The sequence below is a fragment of the Medicago sativa genome, chromosome 2, assembly GCF_051527215.1.
Source record: "Medicago sativa cultivar Bolivia chromosome 2, Bolivia_mono, whole genome shotgun sequence".
NCBI classification, from domain to species: Eukaryota; Viridiplantae; Streptophyta; class Magnoliopsida; order Fabales; family Fabaceae; genus Medicago; species Medicago sativa.
In genome coordinates, this window is record NC_140750.1 from 64,914,931 (window position 1) to 64,931,003 (window position 16,073).

Genomic DNA, 16,073 nt, shown 5'->3' on the forward strand with positions numbered 1-16,073 from the left:
CGCGCTACCAGTTAATCAATATTGTTGGATAAAGATTGAATAACTCATATTGCGAGATGTTTTTTAATTTGATTTACTAAATTTAAATATTGAACTGTCTAATCTTTATATAACTATTATGATTTATGATGTACTAACTGCAACAAATGGGTGGTATTGTGACCATAGTCAATCCGGATCCAACATAATGCAAACATGTAACTAATCATAGTTTAACAAAATGCAAGCATTTCAAAGGGATGCATACATGCCAAAATATACCAAGGGATTGAATAGAGAAAACAAAAATTGATAAATGTAAGCAAGTATACCAAACCAAACATTGAAATTTATATATGGTTTTTTGCCTTTGATAAAAATGCAAAGTAAAGGCACAAAATCAAAAAATTTCACAGCCATGTTAGCCAGAAATACCATTAAGAAAACCTTCATTACAACCTTCAAATCAAGGCCGTAATAGCTTCTTCTCTCTCTTTGCAATCTTCCTCAGTTTCTTATCATTAATCCTCTCAGCTATGTTTGCATACCTTTTTTGCTGTTTCTCTGCCTTCAATTGATGCCTTGTTTGAACCCTCTCTTCCCATTTCACTGCGTTTTTCTGCTGCCTCTTCTTCTGTTTCTGTATACTCTTCTTTATCAGTTTAGGATCATCATGAACCTTAATTCCCGAAGCTCTCTTCATTGCTGCTTTCCATGCTTCCTTTTTAGCAATAGCTTCACCCTTCTCAGGATCATTCTTCTTCACCTCCTCTAACTTCTTAGCTCTTTCAAGTTCCTTATGCTTCGAAACTTTTCTCTTCTTCCCTTGCATTTCACCATCCTCAAGTTTAACATTGCCAAACATAAGCTCCTTGGAAGCCTCTGTGGCATCCTTTACCACCTTCTCCTCCGTCAAGTCAGTAGTTGCCGACTTAATTTCATCCCTCTCATTATCCCTCTTGCGTTTCTTCTTCTGAAATTCTCTCTTTCTATCATCGCTCTTGGCAATTTCAGGATTTGCACAGTTAGGATCTGACCGAAACTCTTCGAGTTTGCAACGAAGCCTCTGGCGTAGTACTTCATAGGTCACAGACTGCTCATCTGCTTCCAACCCTAACATGAAAGGCTTAACCATACCTTGATCTTCATCGCTAACATTCAATTTTTCTTTTTCCAAACTCTGTTTGAGAAGGTCGAGGGTGGTTGCAGATGGCTTGTTAGGGTCTAAACGGTCTCTTCGAGACTTCCTAATATTGTCTATAGTTTTTCTCTTTTCCTTAGCTTTTTCATCCTTGCTTAGACCCTGAAACCATGGCTTCTCATTATCATCAGTTGACAGATAAAACTTAGCTGGAATGACCTCGACCAAGTTGTCGAAAAAATGGACATTCTCGTGGATCATAGACTCCAAGTCTTGACAAGCATCAAGATCTGCAACACCCTTTTGCTTCTTCTTAATCTCCATCACTCCTGAACCTAACTGTATCAGCATGAGGGAATAAAAAGAAATGAATAAAAACCTTGTACTAACAAAAAGATATACTCTACTTGACTAAAAGGCTTGTGCATCAACAATCTTAAATTTGAGTTTTTAATCTTATATTTTCTAACAAAAAATAGATATCTGGTTTCAGAGATTGTTCAAGTGTGTGTTCTGTTTGTATGATGCAATATTCCAAAATTCTAGGGAATTCAATTGCATTGCTGCAGGTAGCACCAACACTTCACATCAAAGACATGTCCAACACCGATGTCCAACATGGACACAACAGCAACCCATGTAATTACATTAAAATATTTTGAACCTTCTGGCATTTCCTTATTCAACATTGGTTTCCCAAATTATTACTGTTGTTTGATGTTTTAGTCACGGTGTCAGTATTGTTTCCGGTGTCTGTGTCTGAGCTTTATAGACTTCATAAACTTTCTTGTAATTTAGACAGCCTATATTTAACTTTATATACATGCTATAAGAAATCATAACATTGGTTACAGTATGTATCACCAAATCACAATACTAATATAATATGGGCTGTTTGGATTAACTTATTTATTTAAGCATATCTACAAGAGCAGTGTTATATGAACATCTAAAAATCAACAACTTTTGGACAACTAGTATAAAAATACATCAATTATAACTATTGATGTGACTATAAGAGAGAGAAACAACTAATTAAAAAATGATATGATATCTATACAGTATAGAAATACGATGTTGGACAACCAAAAGGTTGTCAATATATCTCTATCTACAAACATAAATCTATTAACATAAGCATTTGTGAGACCAAGATAGCTTACAAAACAATTTATATAAAAATTGTTTAACTTTATTTTATCTTTTATTAAAGAAATAGTTTATATATAAACACTTATACGGTGAGTTTGATCTACTAAAAGCAAAGCAACAAATGACAAACTTCATTTTAACTTTAATGAGGACAAATATTTCAGTTTTGTCCTCCCTTTTGCCTTCAGTTTGTCAGATCCCTAAAACAACAATTTTATAAATCAAACATACTGTCGAAATTGGAGTTGTCTGTCATATATTTATTTTGTTAGCAGATCAAATACACCATCAATTATATAACAAGCAGCCAAACAAGGCCCATGTAAAAGTAAAACACAACAACAAATACACGATAAGTATTAAGAAAACTAAAAAGAGAACAAATCAATACATTAGATGAAAAAGCCTAAACCCTACCTCGGGGAAGAACCGATGGAAGCGGCGGTGACAAATATACCCTATATCAGGTTCAGTTTATTATACCCTGTTTTTTTTTTTTGAAGGATTTATTATACCCTGTTATATATATATATATATATATATATATATATATATATATATATTTTACAAATATACGTTTTTTCTTTTGGAAGAACGACAAATATACTTCTTTTTTTAATAAAAATGACATTATTTTTTCATACAAACAAATCAATTCATTTTATTAATAATATAATTCTTAATATAAGATGACGTATTATTCTTTAAAAAAAGAGTTTTTCTAGTTACACCACATAAACTTCCAATTACACCCTAAATTGACGAAAATGTCCTTAATTCCTTCCCAAATTTTCAAGTACTACCATTTTTCAAATTCTCTTTTTACTCCTCTCATCCCATACTTTCTTCATCATTTCCTAAGACCATTTGCAATGGTTGTGTTGAATCTGACATTCAACAGGCAAAAGCATTGCAATGGTGTGTTTAATGTGTGTTGAATGAAGACATGGATGAGAGAGATGATGAACCCATTCAACACAATTGAAACCTGCACCGGATGCCACGCGGCGCTGCTTCATTGGCCAAAACCTGGCGCGTGTAGCACACGCGCCGACAAGGAGCGTGAGTGTGCAGAGGACGGAGAGAGAAAACGAATTCTGTGGGAAGGAGGGACAGGTGGTGCAACATGATTGGCTGTTTCAATTTTTAATCTTCTTAATGCTTTGGACTCAATTATTTCGTTGCAAATAATTTTTTTATTTTTTTATTTTTTTACTAAAATTCGTAATTTTTTTTTCTCTACAAATAGAGACTTGGATCATTTCATTTGGATACATAAACAAAAACCAAGTTTTTCACTCTCTTAATCTTATTATTTGTGTGTCGCGTGCTTAGTTTGTTGTATTACATTTTAAGTTAAGAAAATAAAAATAAATTATTTTACAAAATTTTGTTTTTCCATTTTAAACTAAAAAATAAATTGTTAATTGTATTACTTTAATTTAATTATAATCGATAATTATAATTTTATGTAATTATAAAAACAAAAATTAAATAAGAATAAGAAATAAAAAGTGGTGGGGTAGGGTGTTGAATGAAAACCATTGGAGAGTAAAAATTGAATGGGTGTTGAATTAAGAGAGAGAAGATGATGTGGAGTGTTGGAAATTGAAAAAGTTGGTGTTGAATGGTGTTGAATGAGAGTAACCATTGTACATGGTCTATTTTCCTCTTCATCCATCTCTTTATTCCTATGATTTTATCACTACAGCCGAAATATCTTAACAAAAATTAAAATTGTATATGTATCATCTAACTTTGGGGTTTAGGAAGAATTTCTATTAACACTTTGTAATTCGTCGTTGCTATTACTGGGATCCATATAGAAGGAGAACAAATAATATAAAATTTTCCATTCTCTCTTGTGATATGCTCTGAAATGGAATCAATTAATCGATCATAATGCTAGATTCTACTTCTTTTTCTATGTTACTATCGGGATAAAACGTAAAACAACAAAAGAAGTATAAATCAATTATTCGATCATAGAAGTAAACCGAATAATATAAAATTTTCCATTCTATGTCATTATTGAAAAGAATTAATCAATCGATCATCATACTGGGTTAAATTCCTTTCAACGAACTAGCGATAGATGCAATTATAACGAAGGTATAATCGGGTGTAACCATGGGCAATTTTGGTATTATGATTAAATTTTAAATAAGTTTGGGTGTAACCATGTATTCTTGGGGTGTTACTAGAAAAAGTCTTAAAAAAAACATAAGATGACGTATAATCATAAACTTTTGAGAGCTAGCATACAACTATGATGCTCTTTTTAACAAATGAGCAACATTATTTATTTGTCTTCGCATAAAATATATTAAAGTTTTGTAACAAAATAAGTGAAGTTGTATAAACATTTATCTCTAAATTCGGAATTGGTACTAAGTTTACTGGAGATGTTGTCAATCATTTGATTGTAATTAAGTTCTATAGACATTGAAGTTAAACTCATGAGCACTCAAGATGAGAAGAATCCCGTTGTCCTGTCTCATTCCCATTCTCTTTGAAGCACAGATCTCATCTCTTTTCAATGCAAAATAAGGGCATTTATCTCAAGTTAGAGAAAAGTGGGGCTGCGCCCCAGTTGTACACTCCCTTCGTTCTACGAACCCTTGTTGATTCTAATTAAGTTCTATAGACATTGAAGGTAAAACTCATATGACTAAGTGTTGGAACATGTGTGGAAATTGAGTAAAAAGACTAAACACAAATTCCCATGTTGGGTAGAACTAGTGTTGTGTGAATTGAAAAAAGTGGAAGTCCCACATCGGATGGAACACACACATTAGTAGTGTTTATATAGTGGGGGTGTACCTCTAATTAATGGGGGTACATAAGCACTAGAGAAAAAATATATATTGATATATATTTTATTATTTGGAAATGATAAATTAAATAATTAATTTAATCATTATTAGAAAGTGCTTTCTTAGTCCCCAAGTTTTGCTAAAATATTTTGGTACATAATATAATATATTTTTGTACTAAATTTAATATATTTTAGTACTCAATTAAAATATTTTTGTACTAGATCTAATATGTGAATTACTTAATGACAAAGTAATGTATTACTTGTTCCCAAAGTTTCTCACTTATTAGTTGTGAATTTTTTCTATAAATAGAGAGCTCACACAGTACATTCTACACACCAAAGAGTTTCATTGAGTTGTCGGGAACTCTTTCTCTCTTCTCCCCTTTTTGACTTGTGTTGACGAGTCTTTCCTCTCTTCTCCCTCCTTCGACTTGTTTAACAAGTCATTCTCCTTTTTCTACTCCTTTCTGTCCCTTCGGAATTAAGAGTGTTCTTAAGACCATAGTCCCTTTTCGGTTTAATGTCCCTTCGGAATTAAGAATGGTCTTAAGTTCATAGTCCCTTCGGTAATATATGTCCCTTCGGAATAAAGAGTATTTTTAAGATCATAGTCCCTATTTGGAATAATAATATCCCGTCGGAATCAAGAATGATCTTAACGGTATATAAATATTATAACAATATTTTTCTATTTGAGGAGTAATGGTGGTAACACCATATTTGAGTGGTCATAGTACCATATTGATAGTTTGGAGAACTTAAAGGTTAGAATGGTGGAAACACCATATTTGAGTGGTCTTAGCACCATAATAGAATGGTAATAATACCATATTAAAGTGGTTTCAGTATTAAAGAGTGGTCTTAGTACCATATTTGAAGGTGTAATTCTCGAACGGTTTTCTACAGTGCAGTAGTTAACCGCACAGTTGTAGCTGGGCTTGTTTTATCCTGGAGGCGGCGTGGTTGATAGTCTACCTTGCACAATTTTGGGTAGTGCCACGAAACGTCTTAAAGAGAGCGACCTGGTCGTGACTCAACCTAGTAACAACTTCGGTAGAAAATAGAATTTGGAAATCCAAATACAATAATTTGGAAATCCAAAAACAACACTAAGCCAAATTATCGCCTACGAACAAGTTTCCCCTTCATGAGGTTGTAGTAACCATTGGAACCATGTCATTTTTGCCGCAACGAACACATCCTTATCACCTGTTCAAGACTCCTTCAAAACCGTCCACGACTTTCCATTTATCACATATAAAATCCCACAAGACTGCTTCATCACACACTTCTTCCACCCTGTTGCATCCTGGAAGGAAAAAAAATGTCAATCATTCTCAAATGAGCTTTCACAATGATCTGAGCATTGTACTCCTCGAGTTTGGACTCTACTCTTGTGGGGGAACAATTTGTAGCCGTTCACCAAAGAAAAAGTTTTACTTTCTACGGAATTTTTAGAATCCATAATTTTAACCAATTTCCATCTACATGTAGCTCACTATTATCCACGAGATGTTCCATAAAATATTGACACGCCGGTTTCACACTGTAATAACCATGAGATGTAAATTTCCAAGCACATTTATCTACACCTACATCTTTAAAAAGGGGCATAGATAGATAGAGTGCAAGTACTAGTAGCTTCTCTCATGTCTTCCACGTGCTAGTAGTGTGGTCTATCAAATTCAAATCTGCTACTCTCATGTCTTCCAAGCCGTGATGTACAGGACTTGTCACGTAGGAACAGCGGCGAAGCTCACAGAAAATTTATGCAGGGGCCAACTTTAAAGAAGTTTTTTTTTTTGAAAACAAACATATTAAATTTAAAGATAAAATATATTTTTAGTCCCATAAATTTATAATCTCTAACAAAAAAGTAAGGACTAAAATTAACAAATCTTGGGAACTTAACATAAAATCGCTATTTAAATAATTGCTTCAATAATTGCTTGTTTAATATTAGATCAATAACGTCTTTTCAAAAGTAAATAAATAGGTTATTTGTAAGAAACTGATTGTCCATTTAGTTTGTTTATGACTATTGTTTTATAATTTTTATTGTTGAAAAAGGTTTCTCTATTGTTGTTATTGAGACCGGAAGTATTAAACCAATACAAATAAATCTATCAATCTTGTAGTAATTTTTTTACTTTATTATTTATGCTAATTTTTGCAACTGAACTTGTTTGGGGTAGCTCAATATTTATTATTTGTGGTAGCCGGATATAAATATATACCGACAAATTGAAGGACAATATTTTTTTTGGGGTAGCCAAGGCTACCCCTCCCATATGAAGGGCTACGCCCCTGCGTAGGAACATTCTTGATCTTGCAGCGAAGATTTCGCCATACTCTAATTCTTGACCCATTCCCCAAACGCAATCTGAGCCCTCCTAAATTTGACCACTACATGTGAAGTATGGATACTACGTCAAACAAAATTTGAGTTATGACCCAATTTTGCATAGGGAGAATTAAATCAACAGTGTCTCTTAATCATATAATTAGAATTTTTCTTCTATGCATAGCGTCAGAGTTTTAACAAAAAAACTTGGGGTTCTACACAATTGTGTAAGCGGTAAATTAAAAAAAATAAAATAATAAAGAAAGACATTTCACTGCGTAACATACAATTGCACGTGGACTAAACGTACAACCCGTCAAAATAAACAAAGACATTTCATTGCATAACATACAATTAAATGTAACAATCATCATAACAAACAACACAGGATAATCCAACGAACTATTTTTCTCAAAACTAACCAAGTTTTGGTCTTAATAAACAACTAAATTTATTCCCTTTGATGATATAGAATAACCTAAAAAGTAAACAACTTAAGAAATGCTAAGAAATTAGTCATTACAATATTTAATGTTGTTGTGAATTGATTTACAACTTGCTTGTATCATTTGATAAGAGAAGTATTTTAGAAACTTACTCAACTTGAACTATGGTCAATGCATACTTTATTAATTAAAGAAAAGATAAAAACACAATTAATAAATCATTAATTTTAATCACACATAATTTTGAATATTAGATAAATCATATACAAATGATTTTATCTTATTCTCATGAATTAAACATGGTCTTTAGATTCGTGCATTTCAATCATTAATGAAAACATCAACTACATTAACGAAACATCAATATATCTCGAAAATAATACATATCTACCTCCTTTTTCATGTATTAAATATAACTTTTAGTGTCATGTATTTCAATCCCAAACAACAACATCAATTATATGCATAAACAACTATAATATATATATATATATATATATATATATATATATATATATATATATATATATTGCAAATAATTAATCTCTTTTATTCTTCATGTATTAAACATGAGTTTTTGAGTCATGCATGTCACATGACAATAAATATTATATATGTTAGAAATAAATAGTGATTGTAAACATTAACCTCTATTACATTTATTTCCTATGTGTCTCTCATCTGTCAAATACTTTTTTTTTTATAGATAATCATATAAAATTTTGTAACATCCTAATTATTCTATGGACGAATTATAAATTAACTAATTTTTTACTCTCTCTTATTCATCTATTGTTTTGTATTTTTTTCATTTTGCACGAATATATAATGTAAAAGATGAAAGTTGTTTCTATCTTTTGATTAAGTAATGGTTTATGTTTTGAGTAATGTCATTAGATTTTGTAAAGCACCCGTTCAGTTTAGATTACATATTCCACGCAAGTGTGTTGTTAGAAAGGTTGTGAAGTTTGGAGCCGAGTATTGTGTTTGGCTCACGGAAATTTGTTCAAAGTCTATTTTTTTAGTGATTTGATTCGATTCATGTATATTTTGAATCGAATCATTCAAGCTCTCGGGTGTTTGACTCATGAAAAGTGAATTTGAATCGATTCAAATTATTTTGAATAGATTCAAAGTTTTTCTGGAAGTTCTGATTCGATTCAAAGTTTCTTTGAATCAATTCAATCTTCATATGAACTTCTTTGAATCGATTCAAAGATTCTCTGATTCTATTCAATCTTCATGACAACCTGGATTTCATATTTTACACAATTGAATTGATTTTGGGTCAAACTTACTCCTATCTCACTTACCCCTATATATATTTTCATCCACTCATTCTCTAATTCATATAATCAATTTGCAAATACACACTAAAGTGTTCAAACCCTCTCTCTCTCTCTATCTACAACTTCTTTAGATTAAACATATTTTCTAAGAACTTTTGTAGATTTTGAGGTCTAGATTGTTAGGGTGCTATAGGACTTGTAAGATTGGTTTCTTTAAAGGATCTTGGTGGTGGATAAAGGTTTTAAAGGAAAAGAAGGCATTTTTCACCTCCAAAGGTAAATGTGGGGGTTGTGATCTCAACAATTCAACGTGCAAGGGGATCGAAGCGGAGGCATAGCAAAGAAGATTTCTCTGAGTAGAAGATCAAAGGATTGCATGCAACCTTGAGATTCGAAAACTTTGTGGTTGTCCAAAATCAAGAGGTCTTGAATATTTGATCTTGTGTGATTGCTTACCATAGAAGATTAGAAAATGAAGAAATATGTGTAATCATACACTTAGCATACGTTTGGTTACCCGGTGAAACCAATCTAACGCACGTTCTGACTGGCAAAAGCAATTTCAAAGTGTTTGGCTCTCCACCAACACTTAATCGCAATTGTACGTTTGCATGTCCAGAATCGATTTTTATAGAAGCTGCTCTCCCTAGCTTCTTGGAATCGAATCTCCCCATTTGTCTCTTTTACCCTTGAATCTCATCACTTTCTTTCACGTATCTTTTTAAATTTGACAAATCCCTACAGCTACATGAGAAATTCGTTGCTTCATCTCACTGATCGTTGTATGTGTACTATTTTTATTACTGCAAAGTTTTTTTTTTCTCTTTCCAAAAAATAAGAGATTGAAGAAGACACTGTTGAGGGAAGAAACAAAGTTGTCGCGACTCTGTTTGTTTTCTAGCTATATGGAAACCTATCAAAATCCTTTTTTAATGGCCCTACTTCATCCACTTGGAGCCCAATAAATTTTACATTTTATAAAATAATAAAATAACTAGTAGTTTTTTAATAATCTTTTTTCGTAGATTTTTTTTTAATAATCTTTACACAATTGTTTTAAACTTAAACAATTAACTAAAAATGAAAATGCTCTAAAAAACCTAAAATTGGAAATGAAATTTGTAGAAAAAATAAATGAAATTTGTTTTAAATGCACATATAGAAAAAACTCATTTTGGTCATTTTCATAACTAAACGCAATTTTGACACAAAATATTCAAACAACATTTTTCATATGAATCACTTCTATGGTAAAAGTATCCAAACAAATATCACTTTTCATCCAACTCACTTTTATTCATAATCAATTCTGTAAAATCAATTTTACCAAAATCAATTCTCGTCACCGCATAACCAAACACACACTTATAAACATTTCTATCAAAGTGGATGCCCATAGAAGAGACGTATTCTTCTACGAAGAGAGAACGCACCCTTAGCGATGACGAAAAGGGAGAGCCTCAATAAATCCTTGTGTTTTTTTTCCCTTAATTTTACAATAACCTAGTCTAAATCTCTTTGGCGAGGACTTTAAACATTCAACTTGTTCACAATCAAACATGGAAACTAACCTCTCAATGATTCGTTCAAATATCATGTGTTCATACTCTTAGATAGTATGTTTTGTTATCAATTTTTTTGGTTTGAGATAGTTTAGTTTTGTGATTTGAATTGTGTATTGATTGTTGATTTGGCAAATACAATTCATAGTTGAATTTCGTATTCATTGTTGAATTGTTGTTATTGCACATTGATTTAGACTTATCTTTTGAATCATTTGCATAAATCCAATAGTCATGATGATTTTCTAAATGTTTTCAAAAATACGCTTTCAACAGGGATAAAGAATACTAATGGTTAATCACCGGAAGAGTCGGCATGAAGAATAAAGAACCTAAAGGGGCTTACAACAGGGATCCTATTTTTTATGGTGAAATTATGACTATTGGAGTTCTCCTAGACAGGTGACAGTTTTGTGTATATGTGAAATCAAACGAGAATAATTTCTTGTATGTGAACGAAATCGAAAATGTACCTAAACAAGTCCGTGTATAGCATGTGTTTTCATCTTTTACGGAGTACGTGTTTTGTTACCGAAGCAATCTTTAATGCATGTTGTAATAATCATCTCATAATGGTGAAAAAAAAAAAAAAAGGAAACTCAAAATTCAACACGTTACTCACAAAAGTTTTTTTAATAGGATTTACATTTGGTGTTGTTGTTCGTTAGCTTTTTGGTGTTTTTTTTTACCAAAAAATTCAAAAACTCATGGGTATTCATGAATACTCGTGGATACCTCAATACTCACGGATAACCCTTATTGTGGGTACCCGTGCGGGTACAGTGTAAATACGAGTATCATATTTACCCAATGGGATCGAGACGAGTTTTATATTATCTATATCCATGGATACCCATTGACAATTTTTTTTTATCAAACAAAGGAAAGCACTAAAACTAGGAGGGGGATGAACCCTTAGACAAAAGTTATTACATCAAAATTCTATCAAAGGGTTTACTAGAACTATACAACAAGTGAAGGATAAAAGGGGGAGAGGAATTCCACCACTGAGAGGAATAGAGGGGAAGACTCTGGCCATTCTTCGTACAAAACTCTACCCACAAGTGGTTCTATAAAAAAAAAAATCTTGGTTTGACTTGACTTTACACAATTGGATTTTGTACAAAACCCTAGCCGCACTAGGATTTTGTACTCTCATTCTCTCTGCTTCCGACTTCTTAGCAGCTGACAGTATGGACGTGCGCAAGTCTTGAATTTAAATTTTACATAAATATATGTAAAACAACAATGAAATATATACTCCATCAACAATTTATTAAATCTATTACATCGTGATTTTTTTTCTTTTATCTTAAGGTGTACATACTCCAATGAGGTGTACACAATACTTTCCTATGTAAAATATATATATAGTTGGACTTAGAGAGACGATGCATCCAACTAAAGATTCCACTTTAAAAAAAAAACTAAAGATAACTAACTAAATTTTGTCAGTATTTTTTTACCGCAATAAAATCGTAAATACATCCTATATTACATTTTTCCTAAAAAAAAAATTCTTATAGCTACATTTATTTTTATTTTTTTATTTATGAAATCCTATTACATAGGTAAGCGAATTTATTTTTTTGATGAAATCCTATTACACAGGTAAGCGATTTGTCAAACAAAATACCATAAACAAAACTACTCTGATCAGGAAAGTTAATTAATGCAATTAAAGTGGACTCAACCAACCCGTCTTGGATCACTAATTTCTGCTACCAAAAAAGTGTATGCAAAAGCAAAATAGAGCAGCTTTGAAGGAGTATGTTTTTTTTTTTTTTTTGAAAGAAGAAGCTTTGAATACTTGATCATCCAAAATTTTGCACAACTCTTTCGATCCAATATTCCGCAAAAGAATTAGAGTAATGCTAGCATCAGGCGCTTTGACACTCTCTTTATGCACTCCCTCATTTAGTGGTCCACGTCATACTATTCTTTTAACTTCTGACTTGGTTACCGGTTCACCAAAATCAACACATTTAATTGTTTTTATTTTTTTTAATGGATATCCCAAACGACAAGCATTTTCCCGCGCCTAAGAATTCCTCTTTCCTTATCTCACACATCGCTGTTTCAACTATCAGAAGCTCTGCCATTCAGCCTTTGTTTCATGCAGAAAGTCCCCAAAGGATAAACACCACCACTCTGTCACTTCTTGGTGTTTTTTTTCTCACAATTCCAACAAAAGAGTAAGAGTATTTCACTTTTTAAGGTATGCTTTTGTTCTCCTCATTGTCCATGCATGTGACTCCCCTGTTTGTTCAACATGAATTTGGTACTATCACTTTATCATTCTAAAATATTTTATTGAGTTTTTTATGTTTGTTCAACATGTATTGATAATTAGTTGTAACGATTTGAATACATATTTTAGGAATTAATGGAACCCATTGATGAAAATGAAGAACATGTTATAAATGAGACCGTCAATAATGAATCATATGTTGGCGATTTAGAGGCTAACAATGTTCAACAACCTTCTCTTGGAATGAAATTTGAGTCACAAGAAGATGCTTATTCTTTCTATGTTCAATATGCTAAAAGTGTCGGATTTGGTGTATCCATTAAAAGTAGTCGCCGTTCAAAAATTTCTAGAGAATTTATTTATTTTTAAATTTTTAGTTTTACTCAGCAGTACTCTCCTAAGTTTATATGAGCCTGTTTATGTTTCATTTAAGACTAAAAGATGTTTTCATTGGTTTAACTTTATAGTTTTGTTGTGTTAAAGGATTGGATCCTAAGTTACATTTGTTATCCTATTATGATTTATGAGTATTTTTGCTGTTCATATTTATCTCCTTAAAAATTAATTGAAAGCATGTTTATCCTCCTTTGAACTCTTGTTGGATTTTTTAATTCTGCTGTAGTAGATGATGGTCAATCAAAATATACTAGAGTGGCTCCAATTTTTGTTTCGTGAGGTATACTGTTATATGCATGTAATATGTGTATGTTAAGAGGTGAGAAAATAAAAAAAAAAGTGGTTGGTTTCAATTTTTTTTGGGTACTGATTGTGAGTGTGGAGAAGGAATGTTTTGTCTTACATGAGATGAGATGAAATAAAATGGTAGCTAAGTGTTTCATATTTTTCATCGAGAGAAGGTGGGAAAGAATTAAAATGATTCTTTTGTCTTTATATGAGGTGAGAGGTGGTGTTGAATTCTTCAACGGAAAAAAAAAACAAAAAAGATAAGTGAAATAAAATAAAAAATAAATGCAATTGAAGCAGTCAGCAACTCAACCGTTTCATCCGGTAGCAAGTAAAGGCATTGAAAAATAAGGTGACGTGGCGATTTGTACGGGAAAGTGTTGAAAAGCAATTGAGGAAGCGACTGATGCTAGCAGTCCTCAAAGAATTATACTAGCTGATCATAGGCTTAAGTAAAGTCATGATTAATATATTCACACAAAAAAAATTATGATCAATATTCAACAACTTTTAGTTACCTTTTTCTCCTTTGACAAGAACTTCTAGTTACTCCCTCCGTCCCGGAATAACTGACCCATTTTCTAAAAAAAAGTGTCCCAAAAAAACTGACCTATTTCAATTTTCAATACAACTTTCATCATTCCCAATACAATATAACACTAAATAATATTACTTTTATCATTCCCAATACAATATATTTCACTTTCCCCTTTATTTATACACTTTTCTTAATCTGTGTGAAAAACCAAAGTAGGTCAATTATACCGGGACGGAGGTAGTATCCTTTATTACGCTTTATACCGCTCTATCTTTATGCTAATTTAAAATAGATTAACTTTACAAAAAAGTTGATAATTTATTCAACAACCAATAAAAGTTAGTCACATGAGTATACTTGCAAGTGCAGTAAAATTTAGTTTGTACATACCTTTGAGAAAATTGCTGTTGACACATTGCATAAGGCTGTGACACACCAGTAATTTACCTAAATACCCCCTCGGTAGTTAACTGCCGAGGAAAATAAAACCGGTTGCAGTTAACTACCGAGGAAAACCTCGGCAGTTAACTACCGAGGAAAAGCAATTTTCAAAACAAAATCTCCTTCGACACTTAAGTACCGAGGAGTTGTTTCTGGCCTCACGTGAAAAAATAATAACGCCACACCCTTCTTTCTTCATTGTCTTCTTCACAAATATCCCAATCTCATGGTTTCTTCTCTACACTTTTCCTTTTTGCAATCTTAACTATTCTTTCTCAATTATAACATAGTATAAAGCTATTAATTTCATAGGCTATGCACCACTCTGATTTCCTGTGCTGATAACTTTCTCCTACCCATTATTTTTCCGAGCTTTTTATTCCTTCAATTATCATAGTTCTTTTGAATCAACGCCACACACTTTTATTTCCTTCATTTTTTGATGGTTCTCCCATCAGCAATTAACTTGTGTCAATTTTCTGAACAGCTTTCTTCAATTCATTTTCCAATTTATTTGTTTCAATGAATCTAATAGAATTTACAATCTTTAATTTGTGTTTGGAGGTGGATTTTGTTGCTCTTCTTCTGTTACCTGTAGCACAGTGTTTGATTTGGAAGAAGAAGAAAAGTGAAGTTTGTGGTTGTGAAAGAAAGAAAACAAAAAAAGCAATTGAAGTGGAAGAAGAAGAAGAACACGTTTTTTTCCTTCCTTTTTTTATTCCTTCGGCAGTTAACTGCCGAGGTTTTCCTCGGTAGTTAACTGCAGCCGGTTCCTTTCCTCGGCATTTAACTGCCGTGGGGGTATTTTAGTCATTTACATGTGTGTTACAGCCTTTGCATATGTGTCAACAGCAATTTTCTACCTTTGATAAGTTTATTCTTATGGTTAATTTTTATTGGTTGTTGAATAAATTATCCATGATTGTTTAAAAATAATCTAGGGGGAAAAAACCTTATTTAAAATAAGTGCAAGGTAAAACTTTTTTTTTTGTTTTGAACTATTTAAAACCAATTAACTTTCTCATATTCCTTTTCAAAATAATAACTAATTAACTTTATTATATTCCAACTTCATATTTCACCATACACTTAGTACCATATCTCTAGTCTCATCTAGCATAATTAAGTTCTCACTTCACATCACTCCATCACAATTCTCCCACACGACACGACCCACAAAATAATGGCCATGAAACCAATAAACTCTCCTAATTAATGCTTTACCCGTTACTTTTGAAATTTCTTTCCATTAAATATCATATCATTATCTAGTAGTACTAATTCATTTTATGATATCAAATATTCAACCCGACATAACCTTATAGTAAATACACTTTACTATTATTGATCAAATTAACATCTCCATCATTTAGCCAATGCCACTTGTAATCCCCTCATCATTCACACGTAATTCCCATTGCCTTA

At 32.1% G+C, this 16,073-nt stretch overlaps 1 protein-coding gene, 1 long non-coding RNA gene and 1 pseudogene across 2 annotated transcripts; 2 read left to right on the forward strand and 1 right to left on the reverse strand.

Moving 5' to 3' along the window:
• Positions 1–136: 136 nt before the first annotated feature.
• On the reverse strand, positions 137–2,799 carry LOC146949710 (uncharacterized). The gene is made up of 2 exons (XM_085745652.1): positions 2,690–2,799; positions 137–1,459 (listed from the first exon to the last, which is right to left on the reverse strand). Exon 2 carries the CDS (start codon positions 1,442–1,444, stop codon positions 446–448), a length of 999 nt encoding a protein of 332 aa, XP_085601778.1. The 5' UTR covers positions 1,445–1,459; positions 2,690–2,799; the 3' UTR covers positions 137–445.
• A 9,805-nt stretch (positions 2,800–12,604) lies between these two features.
• On the forward strand, positions 12,605–13,955 carry LOC146949711 (uncharacterized). The gene is made up of 2 exons (XR_015027364.1): positions 12,605–12,952; positions 13,115–13,955. It is a non-coding gene; the product is annotated as an uncharacterized LOC146949711 (long non-coding RNA).
• Positions 13,956–14,942: 987 nt separating this feature from the next.
• Positions 14,943–15,023, forward strand: LOC146949712 (small nucleolar RNA Z221/R21b; annotated as a pseudogene).
• Positions 15,024–16,073: the final 1,050 nt, after the last annotated feature.